The 15272-nt window shown below is 38.2% G+C and overlaps 1 protein-coding gene across 1 annotated transcript in view; it reads right to left on the minus strand.

Annotated features, from left to right (window-relative positions):
• The window catches only part of PPP3CA (protein phosphatase 3 catalytic subunit alpha), a 173134-nt gene that overhangs the window by 44214 nt on the left and 113648 nt on the right, over positions 1-15272 (minus strand). Inside the window, exon 3 of the mRNA XM_058838219.1 lies at positions 6359-6483. Within this exon, the coding sequence (XP_058694202.1) occupies positions 6359-6483 (125 nt within the window). The remainder of the gene's footprint in view (positions 1-6358; positions 6484-15272) is intronic.

Here is a 15272-nt window from a genome sequence, read left to right on the forward strand (position 1 = left end):
AGTACTCATACGAACAAGACAGAAGGTAACAGAGGATTAATACAGTCCAGAAAGTTCTAATTCTCTGCCACTATTCAAGCGAGGTAAGCCCACTATTTACATTTTTTGTTTTCAGCAGTACTATATCAAGCATTTATTTTGTTTAGATGATTCCTTTAATTTTCTCCCTTTTCTTTTCAGTAGTTCAGTGATGTTGTAAGAGTAAATAAGAACTAATTGGAAGAGTTTTTTCCATGCAAACTAATGAGAAAATATGAGGGCAATGATTTTCATGGCTTTTCAACTTAGTCATTTACATACAAAAAACCCTTATGTTCAAACAACAAATCATGATCAAACATTCTGGTTTTGATTTTTTTCCTAACTGTGCTTCACATACCATAATTCTTACCGGAGACAGAAGATTTATGATAAATTGTCCTTGTTAAAAATCTAAGCTACAAAACTTTAAGTATTTTGTAATACTGCTTCCCTGACATAGAATTTTAAAATACCTTTCTTCCTTCAACTTTTTCATTAAGATCATACTGAACATCAGCTCTGCTGTACCTCTATGCAAAACATACAGTGAGCACCTTGCGATCTAGACATCTGTAAGGTATTTTTCCCTGTCTCATTTCAGCCTATCAAAAAAACTATATATATATAAAAGAATATATATATATAATATAGTTCTTAACTGAGGATCCTCAAACCCCTCTTACTTGTTTTGTGTCTCTCAGCTGTTGAAATTGCAGATATGTTAAGTTTGTAACAAAGAGGTAATCTGTCCACCTCTTAGCTCCCCTAGTCAAGCTGTTTTCCTGCTGAGGTTCTGGCAGCCTCAGCTTCAGGAAAGAAAAGGTCTGTGCAATTAAGCACTGTGTAAGCCAAAGGCCCACATTTTCAAAACAGACTTGGGATTTAACTCCACTGTTGCATGCTGAATTTGAACACCTGCACAATTCCATATCTCAGCCCATCCTGGAAAATAAAACCAAAGGCCCCACAGCTCTTCTATGCATCTCAAGCTATGTATTAAAGCAAGGAGCCTTGAAAAATCATCACCATGGCTGCTTGAGTACAACCACAGCATCACAGTGCTCACTTCTGGGTGCTCCAGCATTGGTAGTGCCAAGGACGAGAAAGATGCAGCTCGCTGCCAGCTGTGTGGCTTCGCATGGACCACAAAAGATGAACTACCCCTCCAAATGATGGACAGCACTGGGCACTCCTCCAGCAGAGAAAATAAAGTGTAAGTGTGAGGTAATTCACACTTGAAAGAATAATTTGAGCCACACACCGATGCTCTGTGACCTGCGGAACTGGCATAGCTCTTGCACTAACACACACCTCACCTGAATACAAAAATTGGATTACTTTAGGTGCACTGAAATAATGATGCCATCACAATACCTAGTAGAGATACAGCTTTCTAAAATGGAGTAAGTATCGCAATGGAAACCATGTACCTTTTCACACACGTAGCTGCATTCATGCTACTGGGGTGACTATTTATTATGGCAGAATTTCAGAGACAAATAAAGATACATTGCAGCTGTAACCAGAATGCTCATATGAGATGCAGCTTACCGCCATTTCTGAACTACTATCCCTTGAGCACAAAGAAAATTCTGAACACTACTGCAGAAAAAGAAAAAGTCATACTGCCTTCACCACGAGTAGGATTGCAGCAAAATCGCAATATACTGTTTGCTAATGTTTGTATCACATTACTCCCCTTTCAGCCTTTAGAAATAATATCTGAAAAGATAAAAAATATCCAAAAAGAACTACCTCTTTTTCAACCAAAAAGTGACTAGGAAATTATTTTTCATAAATGTTCCTCTAATCCTTATAGCTAGTACTTTCTAAACAGGTATTCAAGTGATGGCTCCTAACTCATTTTTGGGACCTTGTGTCTAGGCCACACCTGTTCTCTGAGATGTGTCCCACAGAGAGATGGCATCAGTACAGGGGCAATGGTGCCATCACATGTTCTCCCCCTGAAAAAGGGGTTCTTGGCATGCTGGGAACTCACACTGGGAACAGCTGGCACAGTACCAGTCAAGCTGCAAGGACAGCCCTGACACATACAGATGTTCCAGCCTGGAAATCTAATATATATAAAAATAACCCAAATTTGCTGAGTTACTGAATATTCACAGCTCTGAGGAGCACTGCTATACAAAAATGACATCTCACAAGATGCAAATTGTTGCTATGAAAAAAGATATTTGCTACTAGTCTACAGAAGAAAAGGACAAGGAAATTCAGGACAATTAAAGTCCTAGGATTTTCTTTGCTCTAAGAGAATTGAAAAAACTGTTGACTTCACTGGTGAAGTATTCCTGACCAGCCCAAATTATTTTAAATCAAGCTGTTTACTGGAAAACATTAACACACTACAATAACAGAGGATGCTGAAAGGTGTTTATTCTTCCAACTAAGTCCTTAAAAGTTCACAGAGACTTGAGAGATAATAAACACACAACTTCACCAGCATTAATTTCACCCACCATTTACTAACATAAATTTATATATGTGTAATTCTTTTCTTGGGAGAGACCATTTAATTTCCAACAGTTCACTGAGTTCAGAAGTATCTCAAGCACCAGATGCTTTTTTTTAGTTGGTGCAAAACCCAGTGGTCAAATTCCAGACTCAATCCAAACACCTCACTTTGTTCTTGCTGGAAATACCACAAAACCAGTTTCACCTTCTGAAATTTCAGTCTGTGCATTCAGGAAGGGAAATGTATGCATGTTCTGAATTTTAAAACACAACTCCAGCTTTGTTAGTTTTGCACATTGGTACAACTCTCCGTATTTTAACTCTTTCCTCTGCCAAAAATTATCACTACTACCTTATGATGGTCAAGTGACATATAAAACAGTATGTTGTTATATGGAATTGAGCAATAAAATAGGTCCAACAGTTGCTTTATATATTATTATTAATAATGCATTATAGTTGGCTTTTACTCTGTAATTTTCCTAAGACTGAGATGAAAAACAGTCTGTATGTGCTCTTCCCTACACAGCACAGCATTTGTCTGCTTTTCAAAAAAGAGTTTTCAGACTCAGGTAAAGAGATTAGTCATTCTTGCTTACAACATATTCCTGCAGAACCACTTAGGCTCTAACTATTCTTCAGATTTAAAAATAGTTCTCTGTTTTGATCATTTGTGTTTCTACTCTCCATGACCATAAAACTCATTTGAAAGCCAAAACCAAGGGGTTTCTTCTACTTTGGAGTCAAACCCCTGGAACAGTGCACAAGCACAAGAGGGAAATGTTATCAGTTATATAGGTAAGGAAACAAATGCACTGTATTAAATTGCAGAAATGTGTTGTTTTAAAGTGAAGAAATGTCCAGCTCTGCCAAAAGGTCAAATGGAAAAGAGAACACAGATCTGGAATAAACATTCCGTCTGTCACAAGAAACTTCGTCTCATTCTACCTACAATTTGACATTTTTTAATTTTACCTGCTGTAACTTCTCTATCAGTCTCTCATCCTTTGACTCGTTGGTTAGAACTAATATAAAAGACACAAAACACACACCCCTCTCTTCAAGGAGTGAAGCTAACTCCAGCAAAAATGGAACATGCACATTAAAAATTGAGCCCTTGGATCAAAAGCTCCATAGGGCAAGGATTGACATTTCTGCTGAGTGCCTTATACAAATACTTTTCTCTTTTTCCCTCTGAATTATCAAATGCCTTCCACCTACTTTATGCAATTTCTTTCTCTGTTCTTAATGATAATAGCTTGCATTATGTACTACCTTTCATCCAGAAGAATCCCAAATGCTTTGCAGCCCACAGAGAAGGATTATCTCGCCCACTATCAGAACTCAGCTTGGTCTAAGCTCAATGGTGTCACTTTTACACTGGAGATCACACGGCAGTCAAGGGGAATATTTTTTAAAGCTTGCATTACTCATGATTAGTACCTTGGACCAGCTACTTAATTCTTTTGGAAAGACCCCAGAACTGCAACAGTCTCTTGTCTCCATAGCAGAAAGGGGAGCCAGCAGATGGATGGAAGAAAGATCAGTATGTGATTGGCGTGGTAGAAATATGAACTGAGGCTAGGGCTGTTTATCAGCATGACTTCCCCAGCATAAAGTACTGACAAGAGCTGGTGCTTGATCTATGTACTTAGGTCCCCTTCTCCACCAAAAACATTCTCCCCCTCTAAATGCCAAGCTGCATTCTTCACAAATTTCCTTTCCTTGTCACTACTTATTGTGCTGAGTTCATGCCTGACTGCACAGCTCTACATCTAAACACACTTATGAAACTGAAACTTGCCTTCCCTTTCAAAGACATTCTTTAATCAAGGTGACAGGTGGGGAAAATCAGTTATGTGACCAAAAAAAAAGAAAAGTAGTGATTTGAGAACCTAACATACAAAAGAAGTAATAGAAGTGACAGCTGAGATATTTCCTTGGCACTGGTGGAAGCCAATACTACTTCCAGTGAAAAAGCCATGTTCCTGAATGGAAAAACTGAATTCAATGAATTGAATGTGCTAAGTATGTATGCACAGGTTGCTAATAAGAAATTTTAAGGGGATTATTGCCTATACACAGACTGTTTTCTATGTCTTGCTATTTCTTTAATTGGTAATAGCCCTGAAACAGATCTTGGTAAACTGTCAGAGAAGTACTTGAAAGCTGTAGCAAATCCACTTGTTCTATTTCTTTTATTAAAAGCCTGTGTATATAGAAGTGAAGACAAAACCTTCCTCTTCCAAACACATCTTGTCTCAATCAAAGACTACAGAAGATATGAATGAGGTTAATACAACTCAAAAATGGTAGTTCAAGACAGAGCTGCACAATGGTTTAAGTCTGTGAAGCTCTTCCTGCTCCTTCCCAATCTTCCCCAAGCAATCCAGCATGAGAATCCATAGCAGTGATTTAGCTCACAGCTCACTGTGGATCAGTTCTCAAGAAAATCATGAACTCAAGCTAAAAAAAAATCGCAATCAAAGTTCTGACTTCAGTATGAGACTAAATCCTGACTATATTGACTTTTAGCATGGGGGTGAAAGAACCTTGCAATTTTTATGTTTTTAGCACATCTGTACTTGGAATAACATATTTCTATTTGTAAAATGTACCAAAAGATTCTGTTAACACTTGAAATTTTAAAACTGAACTAATAAAACAAAAGTAATTTTACTGAATCTAATTTTTCAGAAACTTCTCACTTTAAACATAACACTGGCAAGATAATATACTGATCTGTTTTCCAAACACCATAAACAACTCAGCTGTTTGGCCTTATATACTTGTATACCAATATGGCAACAGTGTACTTTGATGTGCGATGTAGAATGAAACAGCAGTAGATGTGTTCTCACATGATGCCATCTAATCCAGTTACAGACACACAGACATGTATCATAGCGTCTATATTGTTTCCAACAGGTAATGGGCATTCTGCCCTGACTCAGAGGGAGTTCGAGTCTCAACTTCTCACAGAAACAGTCAAGCTGTAGATCGTTCAGCAAGTGTTTCTGATTGACTGTTCAATGACTAGATCAGCTATAATCTGGACAAACAAATCCACATCACGTTTTATTCAATAGTTGCACGCTTCATTTTGTCAGTTTGTAAAATCAAACAATAGCACAGAACAGAAGGAAACATCCAGTTTGTTTTACGAGCACTGGAACAGAGGATTTGGGTTTGGTATTTGATTCTTATCTAGTCAAAGCTGGCAGGTTGGACAGGACACTTTCTTTCACAAGCCAGCTGAAGATGTCATTTAACCTCCACATTCTATGGCCTGACCTAGAGACTATACCAGGTCTCAGCACCACCAACAGGGCGCTCATGCATCACTTCTCTGTGGATTCAAGTGCTGCATCAAAAGCCAGAGATCATGCACTCCTGCATGCCATATCTAAACAGAACTTACTCATCTTCTCCAGCACAGCATGCTGTGTGCTGTCTTTTTGTCCCATTTACCTCTCATCTAGCCCTTCCATTCTCCTAAAATTTCACATCCAGGAAACTCAGATCAAATAAACCTAAAAGTCAAACTAAACTATGGGTCACAGGTTAAGTTTTTCTGTTATGTCTATTTTCTAACAGCTCACGTCTATTCATGCTATTTAGCTTTTGCAGGCTGCCTTCTGCCTTTAGATGGCCACTAGTTAGCACCATTCTGTGTCAGCTTTCCAGCACAGATATAGCGGGATTTGGCTAGATTCCAAGGAACCTTTATAAAAACACCACCAGCAACATTAACATGCTATTTGTGAAGAGCCTCCGTATTCCTGAACTAGTTAAGATATGATGGTAAATATACGTAATACGCTGCAAGCAGTTTTGCACCCAAACCCAGAAATTAGAAACTTACTTCAATGCTGAAGTACCCTCTGTCCACGTAGTCCCCCAGGAAGAGGTACCGCGTGTTGGCAGGAGAACCTCCCACTTCAAACAGTTTCATCAAGTCAAAGAACTGACCATGGATGTCTCCACAAACTAGAACAGAAGAGGAGCAATATTTAGATTCACCATGCAAAAATCATCTTAGGTACGCACAATCCAAAGTCACTGCGTTGTAAGATGTGTTATGACAATTCTGTGCATCATCCACTAGTTAATCAGCAGCTGAGCACTGGCAGCTGCTAAGCAGAAGCTGTTTTCTATAATGTACATCCATACATGTGTGTGCAAAAGGCTAGCAAGTAACTAAAGGAGAGTCATCAGGTAAATCCGGTCTATAATGATTTTTATAGATATCTGTCCATTCCTGGTACTGCCACTAGAGCACACAATACTGGCAACGGTAATAAGACAAACCAAAGCTGCCATGAAAAAAAGAACATGTTCAAGAAAGGCTACTCTTTCTTTTAAAATTACTTCTCTATTCTTCCTCGTCTTAAACCCAGAGGAACAGCAACAGGCTTTCCATAAAATGCAAAGCACACCTGTCTCATTAAACTGACACATTTCTGACTTCTGCTTTCCAAACAGAGAAACATCCTGCTTGCTTTCCCAAACCATGCCTTACACTAGAGGACACTGGTGTTTCACACTTCAACCTCTACTCTTTTATTTAACCTCCCATAATTACGATTTGTTCACCTTCATTGCAATGAAGCCAATCTAAGAGGCTGTTTCCCTAGAAGGAGCAGCCCAAATAAACATGACAGACCAAGCACAAGTGACACGAATCCTGGGCTAGGCTGGGATGCCTCTGTCTGTGCCTTGGGGCACAATATTTGGCTCTGCTCTCTTGTGAAACTGCAGGCTCCCTGGTGGGTGACTGCAAGCATCTGCAGCAAAGCAGGCAATGCTTTTGGAGAAGCCCATGGATGCCTAAGAGTGCAGTGTCAAAACCTGCTTTGTTTCTGCTACTCAAAAGAGAACTTGCCCCCCACACATCCAATTTAGGGTCAAGCCTGGAGTTTTTATGGCAATGATCATTAACCAAGGTGATGTTAAAAGCCTTGACTGGTGCTGAGGTCAGGTTAAACTGGCCCTTCAGTGGCCCAAAACCCAACCCAACAAAAAAATCTTATTTTCACAGATAGGCCTTATCATGCAGCAACAGCCCACCTTAAGTACAATTCAGATGCTCTCTTTCAGGTAAAGCTTTGTCCCACTACAGATATGCAGACTTCATATTTGTCAACATGCCATGAAGAAGCTGAAGTCACAACTCTACAAAAAAAGCACTATATACACAACAGCTGCAGTACCAAATCCAACAAACTTACAGTGCAAAATGTTCATATGCTATTGTCTTTCATCTCAGTCCAGTTCACATTATAGTTTTATACTTGTACCCCTTTTCCCTGAATGTATACACTAACAATAAAACCCATATAGTGTCATTCCATCAAAAAAACTAAATACAAAAGCCAGAAAGAACCCCCATCCAAACCAAACCAACCACTCACCCTCTGGGTACAGAAAAAGCCCACTGATATCTGTCACTGTTTTCATGAATATTTATGTGAAATTTGTGACACAATTCATGATTTCTGGCTAGCTGACCATTCCTTCCGTGATAGTAATGTGATATTTTCCCCATAAAATATCATATTTTATCTTATCACCACTGTGATACACTGTATAATCTTTTTACTAGTTGATTCCCCACTGTGAGTTGTAGATGACAACTTTCATGCTAAAAGCCATCAACAATTACAATGACAACCTAAGAATAATATCTTCCATTAATTATGCAAAATAAATACTATTTAAATCCCTAAGTGGTATAACACCACCACTGTTTTTCTAAAAAAAAAAGTTTGTACCCCAAAAGAAATTATTTTGTAACATCTTTCTTTGAATGCATTAATCTACCAAACCAATACATACTTCTTGACTGTACTCCTCTGCATGGACACTGTGGGAAGATTAAAAACACGTGTCACAATTTGATGGCCAGGCAATCTGCTCTCCTAACTTGCAACAGAAAAGCTTTTAGTTACATAACTGTACAGCTCTACCAATTATCGCCCGCCCCCATTTGCTCCAACTGCAAAAACCTGAAGTTGAACAAGACTGAAAGATTTCAAAATGGATTTAACTTTTTTACTTTCACTTAAAGCACAAAGAGACTACACTTTTTTTATTTTTTTCCTTTTGGTATGCAGACATGTCTGAACAGGTAAATATACTGGGCCCATTACAGAGAAACCAGAAAGGTTAGAAAGCTTTCTGCAAAGGAGCTGCATTGTCCCTGAATTTGTCAGAAGTCAGAAAAGCAGTACGCAAATCAGTGAACAGGACAGAAATAAAAAGTCCGAAGCTCTGCAATCCCACAAGTTGCAAAAGTCTGAATTGGTCTCGAAAATGGGTACTTGATGGATATTCTAGGCACTTTGCACAGAGCAGCCTACTTCTTTTATACTTAGCAATAGATGCCAAAAAGTATGCAGGAAAAACAAAACCCCCCTAAAAGCCCAGCACTCAAAATTAACCTTGTCAAATTAAGTAGCTCCAAAAGAGAAGCTTAAAATCAGCAGGTAAAATCAGAGGGAGGAAGATGCTCAAAATAAAGAATTAGTATGGTTTAATTTATTACTGTCAAATCCCAGAATTACTACTGGAAAACTACAGTGTCACATACAGTTAATTGAATTAGTATTTTGCCTGGAATAGGATGGAATGGCTTACAGACTTTACACTGTAAAACCCATATAAACATATTCTCATGAATAGCCTGATTTACAAATGAATTAAAGGGGAAATTTTGCATGCATACAGTACTATGCTCCATTTATCGTTTGAAAAGAACTGCAACTGCTTCTAAAGCTATAGTTCTGCCACCTTTCTTTTCCAACTTTAAATTCCTATGAATCTCAGATCTGGAAGATTTCCCAGGCAGCAGAATCAATGCTTTATCTTTCATCAGGTGGGGGCAAAAGAGATCCAGCATTATATTTCCATTCATAAAGACAGAAACATCCACCAGCCAGTAACTCTGCCACAGTCTTCACGTCATGCTGCAGCTTCACATCACTAAGAAAGAACCTGCACTGCTGTCCCACCAAAAGCCCACAGGAGAGGTTCCATATCCACTCCACATAGTGCTAAGTCCACTACCTTTGTCCTTCTTGTTACAGGAAAAAAAATAAAATTAAAAGCACACCAGTTATTATATATTCAGGTTTATTCTCTTACAAGCATTAGCACTGGATCTGTTGTTCCTGTTAATTTTGCCAGACACATTCTGTTTCGTTACACCTGCACAGGCCCTCTTTTGGTACTGGAGCTCTTACTATTAAACAACACATGCAAAGAGATATGAACATTTTTTCATCAAATAATAACAAAAAAAAACATCCCAAGCACAGTAAAGCAGGAAATTCAATTTTTAATGAAGATCTCCAGGATTGATGTATTTATGGATTTAAACTATGAACACAGCGAACGTAAAGCTTGGTTTCTATGTGTGCAGGACTAGCATTTAAAGCAGCTGTGTTCATATTAAAAAAATAAAAAAATCCAGAGGAGGCATTCACATATTTTCCAATATCAAGTGATTTCCTGAAAGTGCCATCAAGTCATGGCCTTTGTACACTCATTTATTTATAATAAAAAAGTAACCTGACAGCAATTTTTTTCTCCCCTAAGAAGACAGCACTGCTTAATTTACCCAGTGCTTTTCAACTTCCTTTGTATTCTAAAATTGCCAGCTGGACAATAAAATTTTTTCTATTCACTATTTCCACCGATCAGTTCAGACATCAAATTTGTTGCTTAAGAATTTGTCTATCTGAGCCTGTCAACATCCTAACCTAAACTCTCAGGGCAGCAAGCTCCAGAACTGCACAACACACTAGAAATGTTTCAAATGTAAAGAAATTTTTAAGTTATTTGAAACTAATGTCCTGATGGCCAACAAATTAACTGTTGGTACAATCACAAAGTTTGAGAAACACTAGTTGTTTGTGGACTCCTTAGAAATTTATCTCTGTTGAGGAAGTTTTCAAGGTAGACACTGGCCCCTTCACAAGATTCAAGTTCATAGGACTGCCCTTGCAATTCCTGAGAAATCGTGTTTCTGAGCAGATTTTTCTACTTGTTATGATGGGTACTTTGATCCACTACACAACCTTAACCCATAGAAGAAGATTTTTTTCCAAATTAACTGTCTATAAAATATCATTTTATTATAAAAATAGCAATTGGTCATGGGTAGACACAGGAGAAATGTTTTTTGTCATCCTAATACAAATTAACTTACGTTTCTGCTGGCTTCACTGTGAGGATTTTTCTTTATGTCAAAGGAACAAGAAATACTGAAACAGTAGCCATTGTGGTACTAGCAGTGAAGGAAATTCAAACCTGAGCAGTTCATTTGCCAGTTTATTGATAGATGACAAAGGGGTATAACAGTGACTTAAAGTGCTGTGTCTATTGGCACAAATAAAAAGTCTGTGAATTCTCTTCACATACCTTTCTTCAGATAACTAAATGCTCTCTACTATGTACAAACTCAGTCCCAAGAATATTCTGTATAGTTTCCCACTCCAAATGGGCATTAAGAACAAAATTTATATCCATACTACATTAAATACTGTCAATTCAAAAATGTTTTATCTGCAACAGTTTGCATGCTGCATTTATTTTCTCATTTATCAGGTACGTACTTAAATGGTGTAACATTATAGGCTGATACTAAAATATAGTTACTGTTTCAAGTGTATTTTCATTCCATGTATTGCAAGATTATATACCCATCTTCAAATGCCATCAGGTATTAGGAGCAGATATGTAACACTCCAGATATCTAACAGCTCCAGAAGCAACATTTGCAAACTCATACATGTATGACAGTTAGCAACAATCAAGCAAATATATCTTTTACACCACTGTGTAGGGAATAATATCCACCTCTTGACAACTTGTTCTTTATATTCACTGGTTTTGCACTGAGTTCCAAGAGACTGTGCTTGAGCAAAGCAGCACACAATACTAAAATACCTAAGGGAAGAAAACACCCTATTGAGTTACACTGCAGAATGTAGACTGCAAATCCCAAAGGAGGTTGCTTTGTACAATGTTTTGGAAGCATTTAGCTGCTTACTATTCCATCAGTGAGCACAGGCTTCCAATAGCCTTACTGCTTTTCAAAGACACCTGGTACTTACAAAGCCTTACTGACAAAGAAACAATTGTACCATGTAAACCTGCACGTGTCTGAGGAGACTCGTGGCTGGTCATTTGTACAGATCTACAAAACAACATAGTAAGGAGGCTGCATGTCCAATGAGAAGTATGTCCTAAAGATTTCTCTGGGCAAGTGGTTTGAAGGAATGAAAAGTTACAAAAGGCGAAGTGAAGAAGCCAAGTGGGAAGGAGTACTTACAGTGGATACACAAAGGCAAAGCAAAATCAACTAGACCAACTTTCATAGCTGAGTCATCAAAGACTGGGCTTCCTCAGAGACTCATGAATATGAGGGAAAACAACTACAAGAGCTATATGCATGAAATTCTCACGTGCTTTGAGAACAACTACTGCACTGTTTTTGGAGAATTCAACTATTAACCAGAAGGCTCTGATTTTCCTCAAAATTTAATAACAAAGTCACGTATAAGAGTCACATGTCTTTGATTATACAATCTTACAGCTTGAATGAGGTTTGTGTGTAAGTGCATATCTGAGGAACATTATATATTGCCATAGCAATATGAAATGTTCAGAACATCACAGTTTTAGTCCATATATATTTATTTTTTTAATCACTAAAGAAAGGGCATTTTTCTTCCTTATTTTCTGGAGAACAACAAGGAAGAGGTACAAAATAAAAGAAGAAACTCCAGAAATTTTTATTTACATTTGCTCATTAAAGGGCAGCTCAAGACACAAAGTTTTTGGTTAAGTTACATACATTGTTCCATTGCCATGTAGTTCTGTTCCTGTTCGTGAGCTGTTTAAAGAACTTGCAGACTTCATTGCTTACAGAAATTAAGGTCAGAATCACATAGACAGCTCACTAAGTAACTTGTCCTAAGAAAACAACTACAAGACTCAACATAATGGGCTTTAATAGAAATGTTTGTTATACTAAGTCTATTGAACAACACAGCTCTACTTCCAAAAGAAGCATGATCTCATTCATATTCATATCTGGTTATCTAACGTGATTATAATAGGCTTTCATCTATCTTTTCCCTTCAGTCACTGCATGCAAATTGATGAGTTTATACTACCAGAGTGAACTGGCATTAACAGAAAACTGCAATTACGTATTTTCATAAAGAGGCCTGGTTAACCAAAGATAAATCCAGAAACCATTGGCCATACAGGTACAGCAAAGGAAACAACAAATGAAGCATCAAGGCCAGATTTGCCAGTGTTATTTGACTGACAACTTTCCTTCTTTGCATAGAGGAAAAAAAAGACAAAGAGCATCTTGGGAAAATCTGTTTTCTGTGCAACACATGAGGACACTATACTGTGTTCTGCTCTGCCAACACTTGCAGCTCTAGTGTCTGTAAAGATCACCCACGCTCACTCCTTCTAATAGGAGTTAGTTTTCTCCCACCATCCCCTGAAGGCTAGAACAAATTAATGACACTTGATTTGAAGAGGCAGAGTGAAAAAGAGTAGAGAAGGGAAAACATCACATCAGAAAAGACCTTCAGGACAACAGTCATTAATATTCTCTGGTGAAGGAGGAAGCAAAAAAAGCCCCAAACCCTAACCCATGTGGCAGAAGCCCTTCAAAATGTCAAGCCTAGAAAAATATCTTCAGCACAAAGATTTTAAAAATAGCCCTACAATATTATTTCCATGTCACAATATTATTTGCAGTGTCTCAAAACAAAACAAAAACCAGGTACATATGCTTAGGCAGCTGAGGAGTACCTTTGTGTATACAGGAGATACCAGAAACAAGTCACAGGAAACAGGCTCTAGCAAGTGCTGTAAAACCTACACTGGCAGAGAAAAATCCCTTCTCTCCATGCTCCTAACCCAGCTGAATTTTTCAGAAGAATAAGTTGGTATCACAGCAGTGAGGTGCCAAATGAAAATTTTCAATTCCGGATCAAAGCCACATAATGGAGTGGTAGTAGAAAGAAGATGTGAACGTTTTACAGATCTTTTTTCCCAAGATCAACAGAGGTAGGTGCTTTCATCACATATACCAAAAGGTGCTGAACTAGGTCACAGAGGGAGAAACAAAACGTGAAAGGACTAAATCAGCATTCATTCCCATCAAAGAAACTCTTCCTCTGCCACCCTCCCAAGGTCAGCACTGCCCCTGAGCATCCTCCTTAGCAAATGTAAAAGCAAGTATACTGTCATTATCTCCTGTTAATGTACCCTTAGCATCAGGGAGCAATGCATATTCCACAAATAACCCCATCAATAGGATTACTTGTGAGGAAAGTGCTTCATTGGTGTTTGGGTCAGGATTTCCAGCTCATTTCCTGAGATCAAGGTTATTTATAGCAATAGGAAAATTCTCTTAACCTCAGCTTTTACAGATGTGAAAAACAAAGGCCCAAGGAATTTTAACAGTTTATAAGGTCACAGGTTTGGTCAGCAGGAAGGCAGGGACAGCCTGAGAGGGTGCAATGCATCCTTATATTGCTGCATCTGATTCAATACACCAGAAGCAGACAGCCCTTTCAAGGAGGAAGGAAGATCATGCAGAAGAAGCAGGCACAGCCTTGGCTTTAAACACAATCCTCCAAATAAAATTTAGAGAAGGTGAAACAAGGCAAAATACAAAAAGGACTTTTAAAGCAAAGTCCAAAGAGCAGGATAATTATTTTTGCTGATGATTTAATTCAAGTCTTAGGAATAGGTTTCTCTACAATCAGTATTTCTCTCAGCAGCACTAAGCCCAACCCCAGTAAAGTTAAAACACAGGCACTAGTATTACATGGATACAGTGGCAGCTACACAAAGCCCAAAGAAAGCCTCAGTTATTCACAGGGGCATGATGGATAGTATCCTTGTTTGCTTGTCTTACTGCAGAATTTTACAGCAGTATTACAGACTGCAATCCAATCACCTTCCAAGCACACAACAATATACAAGATTTTACAGGTAGCATAACAGCATGTCAAGCTTTGGTATATGAATGCCTGATGTCTAAAAACCCAGCCATAAAACCTTCATGTTGGCTGGTAATACAGGTTTTCCATATTTACCTGGGGATAACATTTTCTGTCATGGTTTCCACATTCTGTGCCATCACAGCCCTACTATATGCTTCATCCCACCCCCACTAAGTGTTTTATTAAGAATCAGAAGCAACACTATAACAAAGAGCATCCTCCTTCCTTCAGCCCAATGATTTGTCTTATCAGTGGAAAACAAACATTTGCTCACCAGAAAAAACTGCATTTGTTTGTTACCTTTGTATCTGTAGCACTCTGTACTTCCCAGAAACAGAAGGGAAAACAAAAATAGTATTTCTCAAATTCCTGTGCTCTTAATTAGCAACCATCAGTATCAACATAGATGCATGCATCCTGAGTTGGAAGAGCCAGCACAATCAACTTAACGAAATTCAGTGAAGTGCAGCATTTGGACTTTATTCAGAGCCATGAATGAAAAGAACCAGCAGCAAAGACTACTGAGCTTTTAATCTCAGTTTTTGCACTCGTCTTACTGGGTTTGAGCCATTACTGTAATCCAGCCCTTCTGTAGCATGGGTGTTCATGTGATAGGATATGGGTATAATGTAAAGAAAAGCAAGCAACGTGCAAGTTTCCCCAGTTCTAGTTTAAAACACAGAAAGTGACTTTTTGAAATTACAGAATCTAAATTACGTAACCAAAGTCTTACAC

This window comes from Poecile atricapillus, chromosome 4 (genome assembly GCF_030490865.1).
Source record: "Poecile atricapillus isolate bPoeAtr1 chromosome 4, bPoeAtr1.hap1, whole genome shotgun sequence".
NCBI classification, from domain to species: domain Eukaryota; kingdom Metazoa; phylum Chordata; class Aves; order Passeriformes; family Paridae; genus Poecile; species Poecile atricapillus.